Source organism: Nylanderia fulva, unplaced genomic scaffold, assembly GCF_048542155.1.
Source record: "Nylanderia fulva isolate GAGA-0341 unplaced genomic scaffold, ASM4854215v1 Scaffold41, whole genome shotgun sequence".
NCBI lineage: Eukaryota > Metazoa > Arthropoda > Insecta > Hymenoptera > Formicidae > Nylanderia > Nylanderia fulva.
In genome coordinates, this window is record NW_028190488.1 from 1,648,517 (window position 1) to 1,671,277 (window position 22,761).

Genomic DNA, 22,761 nt, shown 5'->3' on the forward strand with positions numbered 1-22,761 from the left:
TGAAAGTGAGATGAATGAAGTAAAGTTGAACAAAATGAACATGAAAATTCAATTATGTAATTATTTATAATTAAATAAATTATATTTAATTATATACAATTACATATATAATTATTTAATTAAATTGGATTTTCACTGTGTAGAATTATGTGTATTTTTATCCTTCTTTTTTATGATTGCAGTGTCTTTAATTGAGAATGCACGATGACGCAGCGAATATATCCGTTGTCCGCGAACCCTCACGAAGGTTCACTGGATATTCAAATGGAGACGCTGAAATTAAATCACTCCCCCCACCGGGAAAAGATCCTCTCGAGATGTGAGTATTGATAGTGTTGGAATGATTGCGTTTGCTTGTTCGAAAATTAGCTCTCTAGAAAGATTTTCAGCGCGTAATTCGACCGCAGTTTTTTTAAATTAATTCACAATTCGTGACCAAGTGTTACCTAATTCCATATCGCGATGACGTTTGAATAACTCGATTAGTTTGAGTTGCTTAAGACGCAAATTTGTTGTGGATGCTATATGTGTTTGCTTGAATGTTTGCACGAGTTCTCGCATGTATAATTTTGTTTTCTTTGATTTGAACGATTATCGATTGGTGCAGAACAATTTAGTTATTATCACGTATATACCATATGTAATCGCAAACTGATTATAACAATCACGTGTAATGATATAAATATACCAACGCGAATCGATCATTCTTTGATAGGAATATTAGACATGCGTCAGATTACGAGTATATGAATCGGCAATAAATGACTGTTGTTGGATAAGAGAGAAACGAATTGTTTTGATAAATTATAAAAACATTTTCAAATTATTCATACTTTCCATTATATGATCACATAGGGAAATATGTAAGAAAGAGTTATTAAATTTATTCGACGAGTGTACAAATAGAAAATCATCTTATAGAATAATAACATCGTAGAAGAAGAAGTTTGCATTGATGACAATTATTTTATCAGCTTCACTTTTCAGCGAATAAATTAATAATGAGCGCAAGTTTCAGTGGATTTCATTTGAGTTACACGATAAAAGTGGGCAACGAATTATTCAATTAACTTACAACTTGTGACGAGAATGTATTAAGAGGTACTAAATGTCTCACTTGAAATTTCGAGCAAAGACCGCCATTCGTTTTAGTTACTTCCACGAGAGCCGAGACTAAGAAAGTTTTCCTGAGAGGCGATCGGTTACACAAGTCTTGCAAAGTATAGGGCTTACCAGTGCCGTACGGGAATTTTCGAATTACTATCGTAATTAAAAAACGATGTATTATTTTGACGCGAATATTTTTATCATTTATTAATCTGCGAAAAAATCATCCAGTAAAATCTTTTTAAAAGAATATATATATATATATTTTTTCTTAACAAAAAGCATAAAGAAATACTATATACGATAATCATGCATCATATTTCTAAAGTGACATTGTGCTATATTTCTTTTCTTATGATTATTTCCACAAAGTGTCATTTCTCACATTTTTATATTCGATAAATCGTAAGTAAAATAATCGATAAATCGTAAGATCATCCTTGATGAATTTTACGCGAAAATTTAGGCGGATTACTTATCGTCTTCGAGCATGTGTCTATCGAAGCATGCGTGGCATGCTACGGCACTGTTATTACTTCAGGTGGTAAAGCTTCCTATATTCCGCGCCGATCGTAGATTTGTCGAGGGAGTTTCTAACAGCAATTACGTCGCTAATGGAGCCCCCACGGAGAGATGCCGGCCGACTTTTGCCAAAGTCTCTCATCCAGGGCTGCTCTTCGGGTTCCTGGGCTTTGCGACGACGACGACGTAGAAACTTCTCGCAGATCCTGGTTAATTTTTTGCGCTCTCTCTCTCTCTCTCTCTCTCTCTCTCTCTCCTTTGCCGAGTTACCCAAAAGCTCTCTATATTCTCGTAGATTTTCGGATTGGCGATTTACGGACGTTCCTCTGTTCGATTTACGACCTCTAACCAAGGCAGCATTTTTATAAGCCAAGCCATTTCCCGAATTAGATGATCTTAAGCCGATATCAAGATGATGTCTATCGTCACATTTGATAACAATCTCATATGCGATTACGAAATATATGCGTGATAATAGCTTGATCACTTCTTGGTGGAAAATACTAATCCAACTGTACACAACATGCAATTACTAATAAAATATGTAAAGACGTTTCGTAAATTTATTTTAATCCTCTTGTTATTACCGTTTTATCTCAAGATTTAATGCAATCAACGGTAACAGATAGATTATTTTCAGCGCACGCTTTGCATTTAATAGTGCCAGAATTTTACGTGTACGGTGTACGTGTATGTTATATATTTCATTTCAGACACACAACAAGACAAGGAGAAGGATAAATATGAAGCCGAATATATGCTAGAGGAAAATGGCAAAACAATGTACGAATGAGCTTGTTACAGATTATGGCATATAATATAATTAGAAATAAATACGAGAGAGACTGAATAATGGATCGTTTCTCGCCGGCTTATTAATATCTTGATATAGCCAGAGGAGACTATAGCATAAAACTTTTACAGACCATAGACAGTTTTGTGTATAAGACAAACGTATGCTTTTACGAGAATGCTTTCGGTATCGAAACTTCGTTCTTTTTACCACTCCGTAAAAGTAACCGCGTCGTTTGTCTAACGCCTCTTTTCTTTCCGCGATTTCGTCAAGTATCCTCTAGTACGGTAATCTTGTGGATGTACCGTAAAATTGTTGAAAAATTTTTCACGTCTTTGCAAAATCTCGATTTTGTTACTTTATCTATAAACAAAAAAAATCGCTCAAAGACAGCATCTCTTCGCATTTTTTTTTCGACAATTTAATATAATTACGTCGCATCTCTGATTGAGAATTTTGTGTTATCTGTGAGTTGTATCGAAAAACACAGGGAAACTGATCCGTTTGGAATAGCCGAACTTTAATCGCAAGAATCTCGATTAATAATCGATCTTGCATTTTGTGTTCACAGGGAATTCGTGCCACCGCAAACGAAGGAGGAGGATAAGTCAGCCTCACAGAAATTATCGCTGCCACCAGTGCCTTACTACAAACTTGTGAGTTTTTCCTGCGAATAATTTATGAGATAATGCATGAGAAATTCTCTGATAGATTTCGCAAATGCTCTCGCGGCGAAAGCCAAAACATTTGAGGAATCAATAATATTCAGAGTGTTTCTCAATACATGTTTCCTTTTGTTTATCGATTTTTCATCGAAAATGTAGAGTTGCTCTTCCGAATTTTTATTTCTTAACGTTTTAATGTCTCTTCCAAAAAATTAATTCTAATAAAATGGGTGAAGCAAACGTGAAAAATTTGGCACGCTTTATCTTTTTTTTGTAAAATTGCACTTTAAACGAAATAGGAACACACATTCTCGAGTGATTCGCTGATGAAATCGTTAAGTGATACTTTTTTCTCGATCGCATCAACGTGAAAAGATTGTCAAATAGGCGATTAATGATATTTTTTATTTGATAAACGACAATTGATCGGCTCATCGCAGGAGAGATACATTTGTAAAATTTTCTACTTTACATTTCATTGTGGATCCTTTTGTATTTAAAAATTGAATTTGAACAAACTTTTTACAACGTTGCAAATTTAAATACGTTTTTCGGTTAATTATGATCGTTCCTGAAGAAGAATAGAGTTGGTCTCGTTCTCGTTAATCACATTGTTAGTCAGGTAAATTAATTTTGCAAGTTAAATCTTTTGGAAGCCGCAAATTTGCGCTGCTGAATCATTCAAGTACGAGCAAACTCACCGCTGCTGAATCACTCGAAAACAGCGTTTGTGTAACTTTCGAACATTTTTTCTCGCCTTAATATAATATATATTATATTCTTTCTATACTAATAATTTTTAATAATAAAGATAGTTAGCCAAAAATAAGATAGTTGTGCTATTTATAAAGTACAATACTTATAATATCTGCGATGTAAATTAATCATGCAATTGTTTGAAACTTATCAGTTTCGATTTGCAACCTGCGGCGAGTTGACGCTGACCATCTTAGGCTTAATAATGGGCTCCTTAGTAGGGCTATGTGTGCCAGTCGCTACGATTCAATATGGTGAATTCAGTACGCTATTAGTGGATCGTAATATGGAGAATCAAGTGACCTCGCCGACCATCATGATGCCATGGTTCGGAGGTGGAAAAATTTTGTAAGTCCAATAGATTCAGACTCATTTCGGAGCAAGTGGAAATTTTTTTATCCCGTCATTTCAGGCCAGCTAATGCGACTCGAGAAGAGAAAATGGACGCTTTGTACGACGATTCGATCGCTTACGGCGTCTCTTGTGCGGCTTTAGCGGCAATTCAATTCGTCCTTGGCATATTGATGGTCGACTTACTCAATATCGCCGCCTCGAGACAAATCTCGAAGGTGCGCAAGATGTTTCTGAAAGCCGTCCTAAGACAGGATATGGCATGGTACGACACGAACACGTCGACCAACTTCGCCAGCCGGATTACCGAGTGAGTTTTCTCCCTCTTATCATTATGTAGATGCGTCGCGCAGGTGGAAGTTCTCGATTTCGAGCGCGAGATAACGAGATAATTTTCGAGTAAATTTGTCTCGATCGAATATTCGCCGCGATAAGCAATTTTAATGCCTCCCGCCGACGTCAGCGTCTGTGAAAGTTTGTGAGACGAGAAATAAAATTAATATCCCTCGTTTATATTTATAAGAAAAAAATGAAGAAAATTTGGTGGTCGAGATTTCAAATATTTCCAAGATACAAGTCGATCTCTTAAATGAGGATTTCATGGAGATTAACAACTTTGATGATTTGCACTCTCTCGCTATTGCTGTCGCGGAATAATTTCAACGCGGATAATATTCAGTATATTCACGCGCCGGTGCGCGTTCAAAGGGAAGCGTTATACCTTCGATTTTCGAGACCGTCGATGTAAACGTCGGGGAAGCGGACAGCAAAGTTCAGGAGGCGAGAACCGGTGTGTTCATCAACAGGTGGGCGTTTGCGAAACTCGAAAAGCCTGCTCCCACACTGCCTCTCTGCTTTCGCTCGCATTACATCGTATAGTAATTGGACGGGGGACTCGTATTAAAAGTTATTAGTCGCGTGAATCGCGACGATATTAGTTTAAAGAAGTTTTCATTTTTATCGATCGGAATAATCGGACTCGGTATAATTTGCGGTATAATTCTTCGCGTCTTTCTACGTCGTAAAGATAAGGGATAATTAATAAGAGCTTAAAAGAGATTATTGCGTTGCGCGATTATTCGTCAACTGCGAAGATGAACACAATCATCATGATGTAGCAAAATGTCGGGCAGTATATTTCATATCTTGGAAATTCCTTTACTATTTTTAACGATTGCGGCTATCTGCATCAATCGATCGGTAACAATCAACGTTGAAGACTTTTAATCTTGTAACAGATGGACAGCAAAAATATGAGATAAAATGCCGATAAAGGCGCGCGCTGATAATTAATCTCATTCAAAAAACCTCATTAAAAAAAAATTGAGTCTCATTATTGGTGATCCTGACTATAAATTAAGTAAAAGAGAACCCTAATACTTAATTACCAAAAGAAAAAAAAATAAGAGATAAAATGAAATTACACAAGCTATCAAAGTATTTATCTTAATTAATTATTGCGGCAATATTATCCGTCTTCTTGACAGGGACTTGGACAAGATGAAGGAAGGGATCGGGGAGAAGCTCGGCATCTTCATGTACTTGACGACCTCATTCATTTCTTCCATCATCATCTCATTCGTGTACGGTTGGAAATTGACCCTAGTGGTGCTGAGCTGCGCGCCAATCATTATAATTGCCACTGCCGTGGTCGCCAAGGTGCAAAGTTCCCTGACGGCCCTGGAACTCGCGGCCTACGGCCAGGCCGGAAGCGTCGCCGAGGAAGTTCTAGCCGCGATCAGGACCGTCGTGGCGTTCAACGGCGAGCAGAAAGAGGTGGAGAGATATTCCGAGAAGCTGGTGCCCGCGGAAAAAACTGGCACTAGGAGGAGCATGTGGTCCGGAATCGGCGGCGGAGTTATGTGGCTTATCATATACCTCAGCTACGCGCTGGCATTCTGGTAAGATGATTTATTCTGTCTGTCTAGGAGGATATATTTATTTCTCCCACAGTTTTCTTCACTTCGCGTTTTGCAAAAATTAAATTTAAATTTGCGTATCATAATTGAGTTCTCTATATAGTGATGTGTTTTTTTGATAAAATGATATGATGAACTATAAATGAGAAATGCAAATTCATTATTGCTATTATTATATTTCGTAATTATTTCTTGAAAATTAAACTTTCATAAACTCAGCAAATATCGTGCGCGTGTAATGATGGAAAATCTGTTGTTCAATAAAGTTGTTGTGATAAAATATTGTTTTCATGTTGTAATAAAAACGTGCGAAAGTTAATTATTCCAATATTATCATTTCTCACCGTAAACATTTGATTTTGATTTTATTTATCTTCCTTAACAATACGAGAGCACAGAGTAATCTGTTTTTTTCAAATACAAAAACCACGAGATGGTTAATTGGGCACTTAAGTTCAAGAGCACCGGTCGGCTTCCGTTTACACAGCGTCCGACAAAAAGGTGTTAGCTTTAGAGGACGTGTCGCGTCCGGGCAAAAACTAGGATCTCTCTTTTCTGCTACAGGTACGGCGTGCAATTAATCCTGGACGATCGCCCGAAGGAGGTGAAGGAATACACGCCGGCCGTATTGGTGATCGTGTTCTTCGGCGTACTTTCGGGGGCGCAAAACATGGGCCTGACCTCGCCGCATCTCGAGGCGTTTGCGGTCGCGAGAGGATCCGCGGCCGCGATTTTCCAAGTTCTCGATCGCGTGCCGACGATCGATAGTCTGAGCAAGAGCGGCTCGCGGCTCGAGTCCGTTAACGGCGAGATCGAATTCAAGGGCGTCGAATTTTTTTATCCGGCGCGGAAGGACGTTTGGGTGTTGCGAGGCCTGAACCTGAAGATCAATCGCGGCGAAACGGTGGCGCTCGTCGGCGGTTCCGGATGCGGAAAATCCACCTGTCTGCAGCTCATTCAGCGTCTCTACGATCCGCAAGGCGGAATGGTCGGTAGCGAGTTCGTCTAGATCAATTTTCGTCTCTCGTCGAGATAAAGAGAAAATTTAGACTTATTCGTCTTGACAGATTTTAAGAGACCTCAGCATTTTTTCGATATCGTATTTTCTTCTCCTCTTTATTTCGAGAAGATTTACTTTAAACTGGTTTACCAACTTTTCTGAGGACGATGGGCACACAGCGACACACTTTTGTGAGATACGATGTGCGTTTTTTACGTAGGAAGCAAAGTTAATAACTGTATATAGCGTCGTAAATGTTCTGGGGATATTTCTACTTCTCGCGAAATTACAGTGACGTCTAGAAATAAATGACGAGACATCGCGATAATTTATTTGTGATGGAGAGAATAATTGTTTTACAACAGTCGCGACCTCGTATTATAATTTTCCATTATATCGACGTGGAATCTTCGAACATCGTTTTTATCTCGGTATCAGTTCACTTATCCTGTTTATATTTTCACAACGGGGCATAAAATTTTCACGATGAAAAATCGCCACATTGGCGCGAAAAAGGAATCGGATATCGCAAAATTATTGCCGCTCGAATATAGAATCGAGCGCGTTGTGCGGTGAACGGATGTCGTAGCCATTTTATTGTTAACGCGAGCGCGATTTTTATGACGGCAAAGTAGTTGCGGATACAAAATAAACATCCGAATGCGAACACGCTGTATATTCAATGTAATAAACATTTTTTACACGCTCTATTCGATGAATCTGTCTCACGCTCTCGCGCGTGTTCAATATAAACTCATACAGAGAAAAGTCTTTTAGTTATGTTTAATATTAAAATGCCGCGCAAAATACAATACATTTTTCTGTAACTCGATATCAAATTCCTTCATGCATACACAAAAATACGACAACAATAACTATTCTTCTAGCTTTTACATTTTCGTAATATAAACATTTTATCTGACTCTTTTAAAATTTTTTTTTCATTTTTCCCTATTTACATTTCTGTATATTACACATGTCTTGAATTTATTTTTTACTCTTGTACTTTTATATCATTGCGAGATCTGACACGTATATAAAGCAACAATATTAATTAACTAAAGGAAAGAGGTACACTTTAATTATAAGGAATTACTCTTCGAAATTATGGTAATTAAGAGGGAGGTCTGTTTTAATATAAACACGGGCTCCTTTTATATATCGTCGCTCGACTATCGATTCTCGATTTCGGTGCGTCTGTGTGCGTGTGTGTCTATATTGTACATGTGCGAGAGACAATTCCTAAGAGTTTCCGTATTTTTCTTCGCAGGTGCTTCTAGATGGGGTCGACGTGTCTACGTTGAACGTTCAATGGTTGCGCTCGCACATCGGCGTGGTCGGTCAGGAGCCGGTGCTCTTTGATACGACGATACGGGAGAATATCCGATACGGAAATGACAGCATTACCGAAGAGGAGATGATCAAAGCCGCGAAGGAAGCGAACGCTCACGACTTCATCAGCAAACTGCCGGAGGTTAGAAGCGCCGTCGTCCTTTTCTCGTATTCCAACTGCGCCCTTTGCCCGCCCGGAATTATAGTTTCCTTTAGTCCCGAGTTCGATTGATTCAGCCAGTTTCAACGAAAAGTTCAGAACAGAATCAACACGTCATCCGATTGAAAATACCCGGCCAAGATATTGTCCATTCGAGTTTGAGACTTCCATTAAAAAAGCTTTCTTTCTCGATGTGTGTTGCATTTATCTTTCAACTTCTTCTACTTGAAAGTATAGAGAAGGAATGGTTATTATTTCCAAAGTCATAGTTAAATACCTTACTTATAGAATTTTAATAATTTACAAAAATGAGGATGATCGTAAAACTACGCGATTTTATTCAAATTCGATAAAACTTTTTCGCAGACGCGCGCGCGAGTTTCAACGATTTGCCGAGCGCAGTTAAATATGTAAAAACGGGATAGAACGATAAATAACGACCGACGCGAAATGATTTCCCAGTTACGAGAATAATTTCCTGACCGCGCGCGCATTTCGCAATGTGTTAACAATAGTCTCAGGTGTGCCTGGCAGTTCGCGCGGTACGCGCGCAAACAGGCGATAAAACACGCGTGTTGAACCGTGCAGCACGGGGGCAAATAACATTATCCGAGATTACGCCTATGTCAACGATTAGGCGTTTATTAGCGGATTATCGGTGGGTGAATTCGATACTCGCGACGGTTCCGTTCGATCGTTGCCGCGTTTGCATTTAGAGCTTTACATCTACACGCGCGCGATTACGATTTAACCGTGCACCTTCTGCATACACGCTTGCAAAATGAGTGGGATGAGTAAGTTTATCACACATTGCTGGTTATAATATAACTGATCGGCGTGGCCACGTGTCGCCGCGATAATATCTATATTAATAATATAATTGGTAACAGCTCTTTAAAAATTAATATACATATAAAAGGCAATAAGAGCTAATTAAGTTCTGTTATTAATATTTATTTGTGGAAAAATATTTTTAACATTAGAAAAATTATAGTTTTAGTATATTGACAGTTATGAATAATTTATTGTTAATTTCTATTAATCTTTAATTTTAAATGATGCGCTGAAGAAGGTTGAAAAAGGCAACCGAAACGTTCGAACTTTTTTGTCTAATATTTTATGTTAAAAATTTTTTTCCACAAATAAATATTAATAACAGAACTTAATTAGCTCTTATTGCCTTTTATATGTATATTAATTATTAATGTCTGAATTATTTTCGTTAAATTGCATCAGATATGTAAATGGATTTGGTAGAGCAGGCTTCTTCCTGTTAATGAGACATTTTTCGAGCTATTTTTTCGAATCTTACGCGAGGCTATATATAGAGAAGAATGCTATTATCAACAAATGTGTCGCAGTTTGCAAAATTATTAAACCGCGCGTTCCATATACACCGCAGATGTGACACGCTGTTTCACCTTTGATTAAATAACCATTATTTCAAACCGCAAATCGCTCGAAAACTACCCTCGAGCAATTGACAGCCCGATACCACGATCGATATTGCCTCGTACCTACAAATCCGCGAACGAGATAATTCACTTTTGTGGGTTTAAATAAAGATGATATACATACCAACAAAAAAATGTCCAAAAGATTTCATTGCATTTTCCATTAATTATAGTTGTTAAACTTTTTAATTAAAATTGAAGAGCGGAAAATCTATTACACGCAATACCGAAGAATTTAAAGAATGAATTATTTTCTTAGTTAAGAGTTTTTTCTCGATGCGAAATTTAAATTTCAAGAAGGCTAGAATTTTCTCCGCAAAATTTCAGAGACACCCTCGTTCTTTTCGTATAAGATGTGTTCCTCTAATAAAATCGACTCGATCCTCGCGCATGAGAGAATCCCAATAATAATGCCGCCGATCTCGATTTAGGGATACGATAGTCCAGTGGGCGAGAGAGGCTCTCAACTATCGGGCGGACAAAAGCAAAGAATCGCTATCGCGCGTGCGTTAGTGAGAAATCCGGCGATCCTTATACTGGACGAGGCAACGTCCGCTTTGGATGTTCACAGCGAGGCGACCGTGCAAAGGGCTCTCGACGCTGCTGCAAAGGGAAGAACGACGATTATAGTCAGCCACAGACTCTCCACGATCACGAATGTCGATAGGATCGTGTTTATTAAGAACGGAGTGCTCGTCGAGCAGGGTACCCACGAAGAATTAATGGCGCTCAAGGAACATTATTACGGATTGCACTCCACTCACGCGAATGTTCGGGCTCAGGGTATGATTTGTATGATAATTGCATACGCGCGCAGTATCGATATTATTAGGAAAATTATTTATTGTTTGGTTATTCGATTAGATAAAGCCACGAAAGCTGCCGCTAAAGTGATAACAAGCCCGAAGATGAAAATGAAGCCGCAGCTGAATAAGCAGTTTTCGACCATGTCCTTGCATTCTCATCGTTTATCTCTCGCGAGATCCGAATCCTCGCAGGAGGAATTCGAAGAGCAGGAGAAACCTTATGACGCGCCCTTAACGAGGATATTTGCGCTTAACAAGCCGGAATGGTTATATAATCTAATTGGTAATTTCTAGCTAACGAGAATAGTTAGTAGTAGTTAATAAACTTTTATTGATGACTAAACGCTTTATCAGTCCTTTGAGAGAAAATATACAAAGCAAATATAGCGAGTAATCAAAAATATTTTTCATCTAATAAAGAAGAAAAATAAGAAGACTTCTTTCTTCTCTTCATCAAATCGTTTCCCTCCCATATAGCAATTCGATCACGTTATTATTCACAAAATAATTCGCATTTCTTTTCGCAGGATGTCTCGCGGCGGCGACGGTAGGCGCGTCGTTTCCGGCCTTTGCTGTGCTATTCGGTGAAGTATATTACGTGCTGAGTCTCCAAGATCCCGACGACATCACCAGAAGGACCATCAATTTCTCGATATTATTCATCATCGTCGGTATACTAACGGGTATCTGCACCTTTCTGCAGATGTACACGTTCGGCGTGGCCGGGGTGCGGATGACGACGCGAATAAGGAGGATGGCGTTCACCGCGATGGTCAAGCAAGACATGGGCTGGTACGACGAGGACGCGAACAGCGTCGGTGCGCTTTGCGCGAGACTGTCATCGGACGCGGGCGCCGTTCAGGGTGCGACTGGAACCCGCGTCGGCGCCACGTTGCAGGCCTTCTCGACCCTCGTCATCGGAATCGGACTGTCCATGTACTACACGTGGAAGATGACCCTGGTCTCGGTGGTGTCGATTCCCCTGGTTCTCGGCGCGGTCTTCTTCGAAGCGAGAGTAATGGGCGGCCAGGGAATGCAGGAAAAGAAGAAGATGGAGGCGGCCACGCGAATCGCCGTGGAAGCCATCAGCAACATCCGCACGGTCGCCAGCCTCAACAAGGAGGAGCGCTTCTTCGACAGGTACTGCGTGGAACTGGACCACGTCGCCAAGGCGACCAGGATCAGGAATAGATTGAGGGGCGTCGTGTTCTCGTGCGGACAGACCGCGCCCTTCTTCGGCTACGCCATCAGTCTTTATTACGGCGGCTATCTGGTGGCCCGGGAGGGACTGAGTTACGAGAATGTCATCAAGGTGTCGGAAGCGTTGATCTTCGGCTCCTGGATGCTCGGTCAGGCGCTCGCGTTCGCGCCCAACTTCAACACGGCGAAAATCTCGGCCGGCAGGATCTTTCGGCTGCTCGACAGAGTGCCGGAAATCAGCTCGCCACCGGGATCGGAGGGGAAGAATCTGGACTGGGTGAGACCTCATCCTCGATATTATATTTGGCGAATGTAAATTCTCTCGTGATATGTATATATGCGCGCGTAAACCGCGAATGTAGCACAGCATTTCGGAAATCGCGCACTTTCACTTCATTGCGCGTGTGTACGTATTTAACGCTGACCATTAAACAAATAATATTTGCAATGCAATTGCAAATTCAAATTGCGGTCGGCTCGTTGAACCGCTAAAATGTTTAATATCGATTAATAATGATACTAAGCGAAATATGGGACGTCTAATTAATTCTCGACAAAGACAAATAGAAAATTCGCTAAAGAATGCAAAGTCGCGATGAAGCAGAGATTTAGTTTAGAGTTTAGAGAATTAGTTTTAACTTTAATTAGTTTCTTACGATGTTAATTAAAACTTGCGCGACATTGAACACGGCATTGAAATTTGTTACAAAATCATAAAATCGTAAAATCATTAGTTTTCGAGATTTACGTTAATGCACGAAAAGTTATGTGACATCCAAGATGATTCTTTTCATTCATTACCATATATTAAATTAATTCGATTAAATTAAAAGCGAAGAAATCTCTGAATATATTATGTGTGGAAAAGAATGTTCTTTCTATATCGTAAAATGTAATACCAAAGAATAATATTGTACCCAGCTTGTTTTACTTTATATTTACATAAACGGTTGTTATAGTCTTAATCTCTTTTATCCTTCCAAATTTTATAAAATTTGTAAGATTTTTACTCAAACTAAACAGTTTTAATAATCCTTAAAACGTGCATAAATTAATCGAATGATTAGCGCAATCTCTTGTAGACACCGCTGATTGCGGATACAAGTTTAAAGTTCGAACTGTAATTTTCTATTTCGTTTACAGTGCAACATGTATGCTTACACTCGCGGAAATTGAAATGCTTGTGTAAATGATGTAACATCTATTAGAAATTTACGGCTGTCTGATAGCTCGCCTCAAGCAATGTCGTTAATTAATGTAGAACTCTGATTGATTCTGTCAAATCAACATCGTATCCAAAAATACTTGAATGAAGTGTAACTCGTTATAAATGTCTCCAAGTAATGAGTCACTTAATCGCGCGATTAAATCAATCTTCTCCAATTGCATCAACAAAGAATTAAAAAACTTCTCTAATTTTTCTCTATTTCTCGTATTTTTCATATATATAAAATTTAGAAACATCAAAGAAATCAGCAGGGAATAAACGTACGAGATTAAACGCGTGAAACCTTTCCTCGGGTAATTAATAATAACGGATCGCTTAATTTTTTGCTTTGCAGAAAGCGGACGGTTTCATTCAATTCTCGAAAGTCGACTTTCACTATCCGACGCGGCCAGAGATGTCGGTGCTCAAAGGGCTGAATTTAATTGTAAAGTCCGGTCAAATGGTGGCTCTCGTGGGTCAGAGTGGTTGCGGAAAGTCCACTTGTATTCAGTTGCTACAGCGTCTCTACGATCCGCTCGCTGGAACCGTGACGTTGGACCGACGAGACATCGCGTCGGTCTCGCTGACCACGCTCAGGTCGCAACTAGGTGTCGTGGGACAAGAACCGGTGCTCTTCGATAGAACGATAGCTGAGAATATTGCCTATGGCGACAACAGTCGACAGGCGACTATGGATGAGATCATCGAGGCCGCCAAAATGTCCAACATCCACAGCTTCGTGACTTCGCTACCCTTGGTTAGTCATATCATTTTTATATTTGTCGCGCAATAAAAGAATAAATTTCAATACAAGAAATCATAAAAAATTTAATTTCTTAGTTTTTCATATTTAAATATTTATATGGTATTTTTTACATGTAATGAGATGTACGACACGAATATTAAATTTAATATATTAAAATTACATAAAATCAATATATAGATTAGAAATATAATTAACCAAAAATCGCAAATAATTGAAAGAAATTGTGGAATATTTTTTGTATATAAAAATCTATTCTCTTGACTTGTTCAGGGTTATGACACAAGATTGGGAACGAAAGGCACTCAACTTAGTGGCGGGCAGAAACAAAGAATAGCAATCGCACGAGCGCTACTGAGGAATCCACGAGTTTTGTTATTAGATGAAGCAACTTCAGCCCTCGATACTCAAAGTGAGCAGGTAAGAAGCAACCACAATATTCTCCTGAAGAAAATAACTCGTGAATAATTTTGCAGACAATTTTTCGCTCTTTTTTCCTCCTCGATATGAAGTATTAAGCAAGTATCAAGTATTAAGTAAGCCTCGGATTACAATTGTCCGCTCTCAGAAATATATCGTAAAAAAACAATGTAGATACTCATTATTCAAATAAATGTACTGGTGGATTGTTGCGAGTATATTTGCAAAAAGTTATTTATATTAATCAAATAAAGCTTCATGCGAGATTCACGATGTAAAATGATCTTCGTCTTCGTCTCTCACATAGCGTATGCATCCTATCAATATTAATAGTGTATATATGCCTATATTATATGTATACCTATTTTATATATATATATATATTTTTTTATTATACATATATAATTATATTTTTATTTTTTATATGTGTATATATTTATTTTTTTAATATCATATATATATAAATTTCGGCCCGCTAGTGGAGACCAAGACACGATTTATTGGATTCGATTGAAAATCTTCCGCAGGACACGTAGAGAACGTTATCGTTCTCGCGAGAGTATCAGAGCAGTGACGGTTAATCAAGTTAACGACCGTAGAAAGCGAAGGCGAGATTCCCACGGGCACCATCCCGCGAATTTTTCTCGCGAATTCCGCCGGCGAAATCTCGGTACGCTTTATAATGTCGTTGCTGTATAGTCGTTAAGAAAGTCTGTTGCATTTTTGCCGCGCGAGTTTACGCCTGCTCTAATTGACGAAAGCAAGGGAAGATATGCTCGTACGCGCGGACGAACTTATTCCTCCTTTTATTGCGGTTGCTTCTAAGTTCTGTGGAGCAACGAGTCAGCAACGAGTTCTTAGGTCCGTTTGTTTTAGCTGCACTTTTCTTTACTTTATATCAAGCGAATGTATATTCGCGCTTTGGATGGAAGAGGAGGAAAAAGAGAGCCACGATGTGGAAAGTACAAATGAAACAGTCTTTTTTTATCGCAAAGAGAAAAGTCTGAATTTTCTTCGTAAGTTTCCTCAACGCGGCCATAAATATTAGTCCTAAGATCCGAAGAAAAGTATTATTAAAATTAGTGACAAGGTAAAAAAAATGCGAAAACAACGAGTAAGTTTGTTCGATTAATCTTCCTATTTCGTGCCTAATCGAAATGATTCGCTTCGTATTTTTGACAGAGAAGAACAAACTATTGAAATACACCCCGTAAATATCTCGAAACTATGTTGCAAACAAAACTATTTCCGATAAGCAATAATGCGCGAGATAGTCGGCGGTGTTGGATAATAAATATCTGAGTATTTACGGTATCGGATGTGCGCTTGACTATCGGCTATGCGGACCGCGAACGATTTCGCGGTGATCTAAACTATCGCGCGATGAATATTAATGATAACTGATGGATCTTGATAAAAAATATCGGCGGAAGAGCAAATCAAATAATTAATAATATGCGACGAAACAATACGAACTATGCGTATACGTAGCTATAAATGCGCTTTGATAAATATATATAATTATGATTATTATATTAAAAATAAAATATATTTAATTCATTTTATATATTTAAAATTAATACTTTTTTCGGTGAAAAAAAAAAACTAACAATATTCGCGTGCAAATTGCGCATAATAGCACAATCGTATCTTCTTATTCCCGATTCTGTAAAAGAGAAAGACTGCGATAATCCGACGAGAAAATCTCCGGGGCAAAATATATATTTTTTTTTTTTATATTTTCTCTCACCTCTGTTGAAATTACCGGCTGCAACGCCATTGACGATATTATCGGCGCTAACAATCGGAAATTCCCGGTTTTACGAGCAAGCAGTTGTTACGCTCCTCCGGTCGGGAAACGGCTCGTCGCGACAAAATGAATTTCACAGCAACATTGTTTCGCGACCCTCCGGACTCGCCCTCTCGGAAACGTAATACACGTGTGCGCCATCATCCCTCCTTTCGTGCATCGCCGATCCGTAAAACGGAAAAGTGTTTATATGTTCGATTAGCTCCATCCCCGATTTCAACTACGTTTCGCATTAACACCAGCGGCTCTGTATTAATTGTTCCACGTTTTACAAAATTAATTTTGCAAAGTGTACCGAGAGAAATAATTTATATTACTCTCCCGGAAACACAAGAGCCATACACGCACGACGCTGTGTTATTAATGTTAATTGTTTTTAACTCTTTCACTACCGCGCGACGTTCCGCTTCGTATAACGAATCGGCGTCATACATATATGTATGACGTAGTACGTTTAGTTAATATTTATATTACGCTGTTTTCAAAACAGCATAAATAGTTAATCATGTTTCGCCAATCAAATGTAAATTATAGATATGTAGAAAAAAAAAATCGGAAAAAAGAATTTTAATTAATCCCTCGAAACACATCGCAGAGTATATCTCTGAAAAAAATGCCAATATACACGCGTAAAAAAGTTTGTACTAAAAAAAACATACAAAATTTTAAGTAGCAGTTACTCAAACAATTTTACGCGAGCGCGACAACTCGTGCCCCGGTTGTAATATTCCTCGCAACGCATAACGGGCGTATAAAAAAACTTGGTCTTCGATGATTAAGATGTATAAAGCGAAGACGTAATAGCCAACTTAATGACAGTCGTTTAACGTTTTCATTTCCGTCGTCGCGCGCTTACGATCCCGTCCCCGAGAACGAGAGAAACGCGCGCCATCGCATTTATCCGTCATTTTCTACACGCAGGTCGTGCAAGCGGCTCTGGACAAAGCCATGCAGGGCAGGACGTGCATCACCATCGCCCACCGTCTGGCCACCATAAGAAACGCCGACGTGATCTGCGTGCTTGACCGAGGCACCGTCGCCGAGATGGGCACCCACGACGACCTGATGTCAGCTGATGGCCTCTACGCTCACTTGCACGCTGTTCAGGAAGCTTCCGTACAGTAAACGGAGGGCTCAGATTACCGCTTTTTCCTCCCATCGACGCGGTCACATCGACAGGTTGATGGTGCTCCATTCGGAGAGACGAGAGGTAATTCAATTGGGAAATCCGCGGAAGAAAGCGCGAGACTTGCCGGGAATGGCACAGCCGGACTATCGTCGGAAGAATCGCTGAGGTGTATCACTAGCGATGGCCAGGCATTTCGAAAAAACGGTCGCGTCAGACGAAGCAGATTTTACTCGAATCTCTATCGCTGCTCCGTCCTTGTTGTGGCGAAGTCACGCGAATCGAGTATCGATTTACTTTTGACGGAGAGACTCCACTCGGAATTTTACCGTTCTTTGCGTCTCTCAAATCGATTTCTCTCTAACTAGTGACACGGGGATATTGAATAATCCTGTATCTGTCACGACAGTTTCCCCATTCATCCTCTATTGGATTCATTTACAGATTAAACGAGAGCATGAAGAGAAGTAGATTTTACGATAGTAATATTGAAATTTCTTTTATTTAAAAAAAAAAATTATTAAATAAAAAAATATTTATTTCAATACTGTCTAATAAATCATTTATTTGAAACAAATAAATATTTATCAGTTTGAAAAAGGATTTTCTTATATCAAATAAATATTTTTCACATCAAATCAATATTATTAGTTTCGAATAAGTGATTTATTTGACAGTATTGAAATAAATACTTATTCAAAGTCAATTAATTTTTTTCAGTGTATATGTAAACGTGAAATTTGTATTTGTAAATTTTACTAAATTTTTTCATGATTTATATCCTGGACATGGATCCAAAATTTTCGCTTTGGATGTTGATCGCATCTCTATATCTATCATTTTTACTCGTACTTATCGCTTCTTCTTCCCTAATTTTGTACAAAATATTTGCGGCCGAATAGACTAAAGTGCTTCTTTATCGAGGTTGCGTATTGCTTCTCCCGGTTCGTGTCACTTCGTTAAACATCGTACTTTGCGTAATCTACGTAAGGATACATCTTTTTAGACGTGGCGAAACGAGACATTATCCGTAATGGCAGGCGACGTAATAAACTTTACCATTTCTGCGCCTCGCCACGTCATTCGTATGCGTCGACTTTTCTCCGTAGCGCTTTCTCAGGTGATAATATTTCTCGCGCATACGCACACGTGCATATACACACGTACACTATACGAAGCTTTTACGATCTTCATGCTTCGCGATGAGTGCCGGAAAATTTAACTATCCTTTTCCCGGATAAAAAAGAAGATTCAATCGGGTGAGCAAAAAAAGTCCTTTCGATACTGTTATTTTTATATTAAAGAATTCAATAGTTTCATCATTTAATTCGCTACGACAGCCTGAGCTATGTTATTGAAAGTCAGTACGGGGCAGTATCAATAGGCAATTGACGTAATTAATGTTATTGATCTACGTCCCCCGCATCCTACTAAGATTAGATAGATGGAGTAACGTCAAATCGATTGGTTTGCGGTACGTAATTCGTGTAACAAGGCGTACAAATGGTGACAGGTGTTCGAAGCTAAAGTATTTCCTCGTAATTTCGTCGTAATTTTGACAGTGCCGGTGGCGCTCTAACAATATAATATGAAAAATAGATAAGTATCTCTCCCGGAATAGTCTGTAATTCGCGCGAGACCTTCTCACGCGTTTCTTCATTTTTTCTCTTTTATCTGAAAAATTCAAATGTTCATCTCCATCCCTTCGCGCGAAGAGAGAGAAAGAGAGAGAAATTTCTTCCTCTCATTCGGATATATATATATACTCGTAAAATCTAACGAATTCACCCGCGAGGCAAAATTTCGTGTACCACGAGGACGTAATAAATCGTCGTCGGCTTCTATTCACCGGTGCCTTAATAATTAGATGTTAATTTACCGCCGTCACGTGACGGAGAAGGTATAACAAGGACGATATGAAACAGCGGCAACGATGAAAAAAAAGGATACTTACGTATTTGGCACATTTATTTACGTCCAAGGAGAAAAACTCTCCTTCGCCGGAGAAAAGGCAAATATACGTATCTGCGAGCATGTGCTGAATTCGATCAAGGAAAATTATGTAAAGTAATGCTCGTGTATGAATAAACCAAAATTTATTACCGCAATAACAGTTATGTGTATAGAACGGGGAATAAATAAAATAAAATAGGCAATTGTATATTTACGAGAGAAAGACGATTTGAAGTCTAATAAGAATTCTGGCTTCCTTTGTACAACGAAACGACTTTCCTCTGCGCGAAACGAAAGTCGATAATCGCGAAACAATCAGCGATTCTCGCAATCGAGCGGTAATTGATTTTTCGAATGCACTTTTGGAAATTACAACTCGCCATTCTCGAATTTCTCATAAATTACACTTCGCGATTATATTCTATCGATATATACATATATTTCGTGCCTTCATTCCTTAAAAAAATAATGAGATTCGCCGACACGCGGAGGCTTATCGGATTTAGCGATGATATAATACATTCGACGGCGAAGGGACTGCGTGTAAAAAAGGTCGATTTTTCAGAATTTGCGCTCTCGGCTTAAGGGAACTGTGTCGTGTGTAAGACGTCGTCGCGATTCATTTACCGAGAGATAATACTGCGCAAACACAGTCGCGGTTGAATGTAAAAAAGGGATCGTTTTGTACTAATCGAGCAGCCGAGATACAAATCATTGAAACGATAATTGTTAATTATAGAGATTGAACATTAATTAATTTTATTAATGTCTTTCGAGAGAATTTCCATAGAAAAATCTATATCGATTTAAAGCGAATTTAACTATTCTTTTGGCATATATTTATAAAAAAAAACATTTTATATTAAAATAGAAAACCAACCTAAATAATTAAATTCGCTTTAAATCAATATAGATAAAATAATTATTTAAAATTATAAATAAAAAATTAATTATGTTTAAAAAAATAATTACTAATGTAACTCTCGTTCACCAAAAAAATAGTTAAAATCGGGAAAGAAGATATATCTTGTAATTGTTTTTTGTTCAATTGTCGTTATTTATATTTATCATTGCGATCACTTAAGAACAGAACTTAAGGATAAAGATCTTGTACTAATTTACATAGAACGAAGATAAACTCTCGTTTGGATTCTATGAAAGAATTAAAAAAATAGCGTAATTCACACAAACGATCAATTAGCGATCAGATCTGTATGCAAACTGTGTACTTACAACATGATATTAGATGTGGAGGATGAAATATTACAGTTTTGTAAAAAGAGAAATATAATTGTAACATAATAATAATAAAGTATGATAAAACAAGAAGGGCGGAAAAAAGCGCAATCTATAATTACATTAGTTCCTTTCTTCTATTATATTTACTGACGTTTTTTTCTTTCTCTAATATTTTGCTCCAGCATTATTGTTCGAAAAAATATTAATTAATAAGATAAAAATGACGTTTGTAAAGAATGGACATGGCTCATCCTTTATCATTTCGCGATGAACACGAAATCAACAGAAAAAATAAGATGGAAAAATATCTATTCTATCTAAAATCTTCTTGGAAAATCTAACAAAAACATTTAAAAACTTTAACAAAATTAAAATGCTTTTCTTTGACAAATAATAATTCCTTACGATAAGATAAATTATCAGCTAAATCGATCTTAAATATATAACGTTTTTACTTCGAGAGGCAGTCATAACTTTTTATATCGCAGTACATACTTGGCGCAAAAAATATATTACGTGACAAGGAAGAAATATCTTTATCTCGTCGTCTATCACTCTTCCGTCTCGTCATAAGAATGCTTATATTACTAAACTTATTTTTATCACAATTTTATTTATATCATGATTGTTATCTATGAAAAAGAGGGAAGAATATGAATGGGGCAAATTACCGATTAATGAGAATTCTCTTCCCTTCTCTACTTCCCTCCATCATATTACACTTCGAACATCAGTAACACTTCGAGATAAAATTTATCAGAAATTCAATTATCGTATCCCATCGATTACCATTCCCCTTAGGGTTCGAAATTCAACATTTTATATTTCAACGGCACCCTCTATAAAATTCGCCTGTCATACAAAAGTTTGTAATCTCTTGCACGCAAATGAGAAAAAATAGACGATACCTACGTTATCACTTCTGTCAAAGAATTGAAGGAAGCTACAGGAGGGTTTAAAGAATCGGGAAGAATAGGCAAAGGTAGCTGGCGAAGGGACAAGAAGTGAATATCAAGTTCGACGGACGACGGTTCGACTCGAGGTGTAGGAAAGAAGGAGAGATAAGGAGAGAGTTCTTCTCAAAGCTAGGGTAAATTTGCAAAGTTACGGGACTCTGTGGTGACTGCAATGGACGATGGAGTTTTAAGTAAACTTTAGCTGATGTTGCAAATGCCGTAGGGAAATAAATCCCAACAATGATGTTCGTGATCACACATTCGGTTTATTTTATTTCACGTTGATCCAAAGTTAAATTGATATGAAGCAAATTAAAATTTATTTACAAAGTATATCAAATAACGGTTCATTTTATTTTGGACTGAATGTGCGTTAACACACATACATTGGTTAGCAATACAATTTAATTAATAACGACATATTAATTACTAAATTGCTACGGCTGATCAATCTGCTGTGCGTGGAAATTTTATATCACAAAGAGATAAATAATATTGCATTATGACTAAGATTAAACTATTAATTGCTATTCTCTGATTTTCTTTGACATTTAAAATTTAATATAGTAACTTTGGAATAATAATTCGTCCAATTTAATCATGAAAATTTCAATACAGAATATTAGGATATTTTCCTACTTTATTCTTTAGTTATAATATTTAGATTTGCATTTATAAAATCTTGCATCTAATTTTAAAAGTACAAAACATTCGAAATAAAATATAAATATATATAAAATTATTAATTATATTGATTAGTATTTACAATTGTCTATTTATTATTTAAGTTTTTGGTTATTACCCGATTTTATTTTGAAATCATCAATTATCTTTAATTAAAAAATTACACTATTTCAGAATCATAAATTGATAAAAAAAAAAAAATAGATATTTACAATCTTTAGAATCAATTGTTGCATCTTCATTATCAGCTATTGCAATTTAATTTTACTATTTATAACTTTATTCTCTATATCATTGTTTTAAATTTACTCGTAACTTTATATTTGTTTTTATGTGATCTATGCAAAGTCAAAGAGTAATATTATACAATCAGATTTTACCAGAAAAGTGAGAAGATAATAAAGACTTGGTATATAGCTTATTACATCTGCAAAAATTTTTATATGCCGTTAATAAATGACATGACATATAAAAATAAAAAATTATAATTCTGCTTTAAAAATTATAATAATCTTTTTCGTTAATAATTCCTGTTCAG

At 37.5% G+C, this 22,761-nt stretch overlaps 1 protein-coding gene across 8 annotated transcripts in view; it reads left to right on the top strand.

Moving 5' to 3' along the window:
* The window catches only part of Mdr49 (Multi drug resistance 49), a 58,337-nt gene extending 37,664 nt beyond the window's left edge, over nt 1-20,673 (top strand). For 5 of the 8 annotated variants that reach the window (XM_085486275.1, XM_085486276.1, XM_085486277.1 and 2 more), the window contains 14 exons: nt 183-319; nt 2,343-2,412; nt 2,994-3,078; nt 3,998-4,191; nt 4,256-4,504; nt 5,682-6,095; nt 6,678-7,101; nt 8,384-8,587; nt 10,491-10,842; nt 10,924-11,148; nt 11,393-12,342; nt 13,628-14,029; nt 14,309-14,455; nt 17,187-20,673. In XM_085486275.1, the coding sequence (XP_085342401.1) occupies nt 205-319; nt 2,343-2,412; nt 2,994-3,078; nt 3,998-4,191; nt 4,256-4,504; nt 5,682-6,095; nt 6,678-7,101; nt 8,384-8,587; nt 10,491-10,842; nt 10,924-11,148; nt 11,393-12,342; nt 13,628-14,029; nt 14,309-14,455; nt 17,187-17,390 (4,035 nt within the window). In that variant the 5' untranslated portion in view covers nt 183-204 and the 3' untranslated portion in view covers nt 17,391-20,673. The remainder of the gene's footprint in view (nt 1-182; nt 320-2,342; nt 2,413-2,993; nt 3,079-3,997; nt 4,192-4,255; nt 4,505-5,681; nt 6,096-6,677; nt 7,102-8,383; nt 8,588-10,490; nt 10,843-10,923; nt 11,149-11,392; nt 12,343-13,627; nt 14,030-14,308; nt 14,456-17,186) is intronic. The other 3 variants (XM_085486279.1, XM_085486280.1, XM_085486278.1) reach the window with 1 other exon arrangement.
* The last annotated feature ends 2,088 nt before the right edge of the window (nt 20,674-22,761 follow it).